This window comes from Ascidia mentula, chromosome 9 (assembly GCF_947561715.1).
Source record: "Ascidia mentula chromosome 9, kaAscMent1.1, whole genome shotgun sequence".
NCBI classification, from domain to species: Eukaryota; Metazoa; Chordata; class Ascidiacea; order Phlebobranchia; family Ascidiidae; genus Ascidia; species Ascidia mentula.
Window position 1 is genome coordinate 5,505,433 of NC_138574.1, and position 8,194 is coordinate 5,513,626.

General features: G+C 44.9%; 1 protein-coding gene and 1 pseudogene across 1 annotated transcript; both read right to left on the reverse strand.

The window, feature by feature from the left end:
* Nucleotides 1-485: 485 nt before the first annotated feature.
* LOC145913954 (uncharacterized) lies at nt 486-1,763 on the reverse strand. The gene has a single exon (XM_083001724.1). It carries the CDS (start codon nt 1,761-1,763, stop codon nt 486-488), a length of 1,278 nt encoding a protein of 425 aa, XP_082857850.1.
* A 369-nt stretch (nt 1,764-2,132) lies between these two features.
* Nucleotides 2,133-7,826, reverse strand: LOC145913955 (uncharacterized; annotated as a pseudogene).
* Between the last annotated feature and the right edge of the window lie 368 nt (nt 7,827-8,194).

The following is an 8,194-nucleotide window of genomic DNA, read 5'->3' on the forward strand; positions in this document are numbered from 1 at the left end:
ATATTCTTTTATTCTGCGGCACAGTTAACAAACTGTGACACGTTCACTAAACAAACAAACAAACAAACACATATTAATGAACAGTCACACATGCAACATGACATACGGTATTAAACTCACCAATACAAGATGCACAAGGACCGACTTCGAATAGCATTAGGTTGCACCAGGTAAATTTACGTTAGTCAGTCACTAATTAAGTTATCAACTTAAGTCAATTCACTGCAATTCACAACAGATATTTAACCACCAAAACAGTTTACTGCACGCGGACAAGTTCAACACGTGGCAAACATTAAGACTGCTGGCACTAGCCTTGCATCATACAGTTGGTAGGGGCATTATGACGTTTCTATTGTTGTGAAATTTCGCCACATGGAATGTTACGCGCACAGAAATCTTACACTCCCCCCCAAAATTGATAAGTCGCAGCGACGTTCAATTTTTACAACACAATTTCGACGCGCGTTTGTATCAATCGTTTATCAGTGTTTCTCAGCGACCATTGTCGCCGGGTCATCGTGTGGCAGGTGATCGTCTCCTCTCCCATCAACTGGTACGACCACACACAGCTTGAGAATGGGTCTTCGCACAATCGTTCCTCTCGATCGAATTCGAACACTGCGGACCACACCGAAATCATCAGGATTGGTTGAATCAACGCGACCGATCGACCAAGAACGTCTGGGGGCAGCATCATCAACCAGAAGGACAACATCACCGACCTGGACATTTCTCTTCTCATGATGCCACTTCTGGCGAGCGATGATTGTACGCAAGTATTCCCGAGACCATCGTCTCCAAAATTGATCTGCAATATATTGGACCTTGCGCCAACCTCGGCGCGCGTAGCAGTCACGATCACCTGTGACGGTTGGAGGCATCCCTCCGGACGGATTTATCCTTAGCAAGTGATTAGGTGTCAATGGTGACTCACCAACGTCATCAAGTGTGACCGGAGTCAGGGGTCGCGAGTTGATAATTGATTCCGCTTCAAGCAGAAACGTTTGCAGTTGATCATCGTTGAGGACTCGTTCGTTCGTCAGCAAGGAGAGGACGCGTCGAACAGACCGAATCATCCTTTCCCAGGCACCTCCCATGTGACTTGCACCAGGTGGGTTAAAGTGCCACTGAACTTCTTTCTTTTTGAAGAACTCCTCTATTTGGTTCTGGTTCCATTCACGTACGGCGTCACGAAGAACAGCACCCACAAAATTCGTGCCGTTATCGGAATAAATTTGCAGTACTTCGCCGCGACGAGCAATAAATCTGCGAAAAGCATTTATAAAGGCCTCGGTGCTTAGGTCATGTGCCACCTCGAGATGAATTGCTCTTGTAGTTAGGCATGTAAAGAGACAACCCCATCTCTTAACTTCGCAGCGCCTTTGCTTGACGACTAGAGGTCCGAAATAATCGACTCCTGTAAATGAAAAGGGAAATTCATTCATTTGAAGGCGAGCTGGCGGTAAATTGGACATAATTTGCCCTTCAGGCTTTGCGTTACGACGCCGGCATACCAAACATGCGCGGAGAACACGTCGCACCGCCACTGCACCTTTAACGATCCAATAGCGTTGGTTCATCTGGGACAGAATGTGGTTCACGCCAGAATGTTCACACTCTGCATGGAAATGGGAAATTAGCAACTCAGTCAGGTACGAGTTGTGAGGCAAAATGGCGGGATGTCGGGCCTCAAAAGGAATAGGCGCCTTTTCCAAACGACCGCCAACCCTAAGCATTCCATCAATCATCACAGGATCCATACGAAAAACTGCCGATGACTTGCTTGATCTGTAGCAGCGTCACCAAACATATTTGGCCAGCAGTCGGGCGTCTTCTTGAGAAACGACGGTCCGTCAAACCACAATTCACTCCTCACCGGAACATGTTTCCAGTTCTTCACACAGGTATTCTTCTCGATCATAGCCAAACGACGAGAGACAAACAACGGAAATCTTCGTTTATCATTTTTAATGCTTTGCAGCACCACAGACGAATCCGTCCAAAATATGAAGGGACGCAGGTCCAAACACATTTCCTTTCTGACAATCAGTTCCACGTCCACAGCCAGAACAGCAGCCATCAATTCCAACCGTGGAATAAAATTTTCACCCTGGGGTGTTAGGCGACATTTACTCATAACCAAGGCACAATTCGCTTTCTTTATTCGTTGATCGGAGGTAGCACACAGCTCCGTAGGCTTCTTTGGATGCGTCAGCAAACACATGAAGTTGACTTCTTATCACATTGGCGCTGACACCAAAACCAAATGATCGTGGAATACGCCTTTCTTGCAGGCTGTGTAAGCAGACTAACCACTTCTCCCATTTTCGTAAGTCCTTAGCAGGCATCTCTTCGTCCCATTCAATTTCTTGCTTACACAGGCTTCTATAAATAAGCCGGGCTCGCAACACGACGGGGGTAACAAAACCCAATGGGTCGAATAGAGAATTCATAGTTGATAAGAGGCCTCGGCGAGTGCGCGGCTTCATTGGCAATGAAACGGCAAATAGAAATGCGTCAGTATGAACATTCCACTGTATACCAAGCACACGCTCTTGTAATTCAGCGTCCATTGGGCGCACCTGCAATGCCATTGATAATTCATTTTCCGGTAAGCGATCAAGAATCTCCTTGCAGTTTGACAACCACTTGGTCAAGCGAAATCCACCTTTCTCAAGCAAGGAGCGCCGACCATCGACAAGCTGCAATCCAGTTTCAACGTCTGTCACCGATGTGAGGCAGTCATCGACGTAGAAATTACGTTCAACCGTAGAGGCAACAAAGGGTTCAAATTCACTCCCAAAATCACTAGCGGCTTGACGTAAACAAAAGGTTGCGCAGCTTGGAGACGAAGTTGCCCCGAAGAGATGGACATTCATTCTGTGGGGCACAGGCTCACCTGACAGGTTCCCACCAGGCCACCAAAGGAAACGCAAACTGTCACGATCACGAGGGGCATGGTAAAACATGGCCTCAATGTCAGCTACCAAGGCAATTGGCGACTTGCGGAAGCGCAACAAAACGCCAAGTAGACTGTTGACAAGATCAGGACCTTGCATCAACGTTTGGTTCAAAGACAGTCCACGGTATTGAACTGCGCAATCAAACACAACACGCAACTTACTAGGTTTGTGAGGGTTCACAACACCATGATGAGGTATGTACCACATCCGATGTTCGGTAATCAGTTCCTCCTCTGGTACTTCTTCGGCAAATCCTTTGTCGATTGTTGCTTGCATTTGCTCAGTGTACTTCTGATGCATTTTCTCGTCGTTGCTCAATCGACGTTTCAACGATTCCAATCTTTTGTTGGCCATCTTCAGATTGTTAGGCAAAACTTGGTGATCATGTCTCCACGGCAGTGGCAATTCATAATGTCCATCAATGTATTGGACGGAGTCTTTCATCAATTGGTACGTCCTCAGATCTTCCCTGTAGAAAGGACTTCCAAACAATTCGTCTTCTTCTTTGGGGATCAGGTCACTCTCGTCGCTTAGAAACATGGTATGGTCGGTGTCCATGACGCAAGCAAAGTTGGCATCTGCAGCAGATTTGCGGACAGCCTCGAGCGATCGACCTAGCAAAGACCATCCAAGAGGCGTCTTCACGGCATCTGGGCATTCGTCGTTTCCAGGACGACTGCACTGTACGCGATGTGCCACAGGTACATTAGCACCAATCAACAATGTGACAGTTCCACCAGCAATGGAAGACAGTTGTAGACTCCTTATTGATGGGTGCATCTTCCGAGTTTTCCAGGTGGGAGACTTGTTCGGTTTCACAGGTATTTGTTCAACAACCACTACTTCTGGCAAGTTTATTTGCTCACCTCCATCAAGTGGTTCGACTGACACGGAAATTGCGATTGTGTCCAGCTTTTGCGGTGTCGTCATTGTGTTCAACTAAATTTGTTTGGGTCGTCCAGACGCACCTAATTTGTCTACCAACTTACGTTCACAAAACGTTGTGGTTGAACCCTGATCCAGAAAAGCGTACGTGGCAATGGAAGTGGTCACATGTCGAACAACGACAGGTACAACATTCAGGTACACACTAGACGCGTTGACACTTGCACTGTACTCGCGACTTCGGATCGTAGCACAAGCAGGATTGTCATCCTTTACCCTTTCGGATACAGTAGGAGGGGCTGGGTAATGCAGCAATTTGTGGCGCGATTTACCATCGCATCCGTTGACAAAAAAACTTTGACTGGAATCACAGTCACTAGCACGGTGGCCAGCCTTTAAACACTTATAACACAAACCCATTGAACGCACGAACCTGCGTCGATCATTCCACGACATTTTCCTAAACTGGACACATGCGTCAAGAGAATGGCTCCCGTTGCACAACAAGCACTTCATTTGCACGTGTGTTTTGTCCTTAATTTTCGGCGCAGAAGTCGCCACAGTGCTGTGCGCAATTACCTTCGGCCGGCGGCTTCCTTTGTTGTTTTCCTTCGATGAATACAGCGCCTTACCAAAAATCGGGTTTGCAACCTTGCTTTTTAGTGCTACAAACTCTGTAAGAGTCGCAAAGGTTGCTCGTTTTTCAGTGTCATGCTCAATCTGTGCGGACATCGAAACCCAGTCCTTTCGCATGCTAAACGGGAGTTTCCTAATAACAGCCAACATGACATCCATGGAATCAACACTAGAAGCATGTCTTATCTCACCATGTAGTGCCGTACAGCATTTGTCCAACAGCACAGATAATTTCATGAGACCATCGGGGTCGTTGTCCTTGACAACAGGAGCTGATATCAGCTGTTCTTCGCATCTTTGTGCGATAATGTGGGTTGGCCATATTCGTTATACAAGGTTTGCCAGGCCAGCTTGTACCCTTTGGCTGGAGCTTTCGCGTTAAAGCGTTCAATTTTTTCCCGAATATGGGGCTTACAGTGCTGTACCAAATACAACAGCCGCATCTCATCATTGTGGGCCTTCTGAGCAATGTAGGTATCAAAATGTCGTACGAATAGCCAGTAATTAAGTGAATCACCAACCAATTTGGTTACTTCAGGACTCGGCAAGTTCACATGGTATGCGTCCTGATACGTCTTTGGTAGTGGCGAGATATTTTGGGGACTAGGGCAACATATATTTGTGTCTGCACGAGGGATTTCATCAAACGTACCAGTCCTATGCTTCTCGATGCGTGGTGCGGGCACGTTCACAGGCGCTTCCATGTGTTGCGCATTTGACCTAATTTGTGGACACGAGCCCCGTACAGCATTTGACGGCAATTGTGAGCTCGTATATGTTGAAAAACATTTGACAGTAATTGTGGGCGAGGGATAGAAATTGAACTACCTTTTGTAACAGACGCCAGGCTTGAATTACCGATAGACTCTTCCTCCCATGCCTCCACTTCAGCTTCAGCAAATTGCAAATCGTGGCGCCTTTGCGCAGCGTGCTTCTCCGCTTCTTCGCTGATGCGCCGGGCTTCATTCTCTGCCTCACGTCGAATTCGTTCTGCCTCCAGCTCGGCCGTACGACGTAATCTATCTGCTTCTTCTGAGGCCCTTCGTACATTTTCGGCTTCTTAAGCACTTGCGAATTTCGCAAGCTTTAGTTTCACCTTACTGCGTCGAATTTAACTTCGTATAGAACTCGAGGTTGAATTTCTACGCGAGTGAACAGACAACGCGTCGACTGGTGACAATGGTAGGGGAACGGATCTAGGCTGCGGGTCATGCAGCTTCGATATCCACGTTGCGACCCTTTCATCGAATTCTGGTTTGTCTCAGCAATAATCTCGCTCACGCGAGATTATCTCAGGTAGTTTATCACTACCCGACATAATTGAGTGAAGTTCAATTAGCTTATCAAAGTTTGCATTTACTTGGGGCAGGAACTCACGTAGCGCTGAAAGATCTTGCGGCTTTTTCATAAGACTCTCTGCGCAAGCGTAGCTATCTTGTAGAGCCTTTAAAGCAGGGGTTCTTAACCTGGGGTCCATGGACCCCCAAGGGGTCCGAGAAGACGCATTGAGAGGTCCATAGAACGAAATATAATTATTCCGAAAATCCACGTATTGTCCTCTGTGCATAAGGTTTCGCTGTCCACGAATTTTAATTTTTCGACATTTGCAATGTATTTCTTGCAAAGGGGTCCATAGGTTTTCAAATAATGTTTTAGGGGTTCGTGATCCAAAAAAGGTTAAGAAACACTGCTTTAAAGCCTCTACTATTTCGTTTTCTTGATCTTCCGTCATACGGTTTACTTGTGATGCAATTTCACGGCAATGTCCGTGGTGACCAAATCAATCGTCGATCCTTCGCTTGTTGACGATTCCTAGTTTGTTAACGATGTAACACGACCAGCTAGCCTTGTCACAGGGTTTGACCGCACCGTCAGTAAAGAACAATATTCTTTTATTCTGCGGCACAGTTAACAAACTGTGACACGTTCACTAAACAAACAAACACATATTAGTGACATACGGTATTAAACTCACCAATACAAGATGCACAAGGACCGACTTCGAATAGCATTAGGTTGCACCAGGTAAATTTACGTTAGTCAGTCACTAATTAAGTTATTAACTTAAGTGAATTCACTGCAATTCACAACAGATATTTAACCACCAAAACAGTTTACTGCACGCGGACAAGCATCTCTTTACGGAGCAGGTCCGCAACAAAACACATGTCCTTTAACGTAACAAGGGTTGTACATTGCAGTAAACGGTGGACAAGGACCAGTTGTGTTTCCCCAGCTTGGCAGCTTGTTATACAACACAGAGTAACGCCCACACAGTCTTGTTGTGTTCACTATGTTGTCATCACCAATTGACATCCAGTCGCCCACTTGGTCTCTAAAAAGTAAATCAAAAATATTATATTTCAAGTACAAAAAAGGTCCTCATGAACCCACTTTTATATACAAGAAATTTTTCAACAGAGTTGTGTAGTTAATTATTTGCCCTATACTTCAAAGTGCAATAAGACCGTAGTGCGTGGATAAATTTGATAATTCACATATTGTATCATTAGATAAGTGTTAAAGCTCTGATGGTTAAAATACATTATAGTTCTTTAAAAAACGAACAAAGACGTACTGTTGTTAAAGTAACGCTTCCAATAGACATCAATAGATGTTTTATTCCACCCTGAAGTGCTATTCGTTCTTGTTATAGTGGCTTCAAAAGACTGAAGGTGAACTTCGAACACGTAGATGTCAAGTTTCAGTGATGGCGATTTGGTCGTGTTTGCTCTCGCATCCACGTGCTTTGCGATTTGTCTGAAGCATCTTTGATAGGCTACAGTGACGTTGATGCTATTGGCCGTTGTACCAACGTCGAATGTGGTTTTACGGCCTGAAGATGATGATCCAATTACTGTTTTGATAAACTAGATGCTTTGTCAATTTTCTCATTAGATCTAAATTATTATATTATGCTCTAAGGTTGGTTCGTAAACGTGTTGCAGTTGTTGTTACCCTGAATGGATTTCGTTGGTACGAATCATGACAATAGAACCGCAGACAGTTCAACTTGTGTCTACCCATGGTTTTGGTTACCTGCTGGCCAGATGAAAACAAATCCTCGAAGTGGTGACTGTGCAGTCACTGTCATTCCATTTTGGCACCATAACATTATAGTTACCAGCATCCGGAAACAAACAACGGTAGAATCCGCTCTGGGCAGCAGGTCCATCAAACCGTTGGCAGTCACAATTTTGTATTTAAATTTGTAAACCACCTGTCGTTAATCTTATCTCAGTCGAAGTAATAATTCCAACAACTACTTCCAGTTTACGTACCTTGACAGATGGTGGTCAAATGGACAAGAAGCAAAATCCCAACCACAGCCAAACGCATTGCTATCTTGTTAATCGTCAGTGATGGTAACATAATGCCGTTGTCGATTGTTTGTGCAATTTACTCATGACAAAACCGACTTCCGCTCGTTTGTAACGCATAATCCCATGTTGACACATGCGAAATCCATGCTCTATTCTATAGGATAAATTGTTGATAAGCTACAAAATTACAGTAAAGAATTTCTAAGTTTTTCCCTCATAGTAATTTCCAACAGTCCTGTTCAAGTATTTTTCAACTAACATGAGACATTTGTTTGTGATTTAGGGCGTAATTAGCGATTTGTCTAAGAGAAAATTCATTCTGTTTCCACCCTTGTAGCTTGTGAATTTTCATGGAACTATTAGATACCATAGCGTTGCTTGTTC

Coding starts and splice junctions, on each gene's coding strand:
- LOC145913954 (XM_083001724.1), bottom strand. CDS start 1,763: ATGGATCCTGTGATGATTGATGGAATGCTTAGGGTTGGCGGTCGTTTG.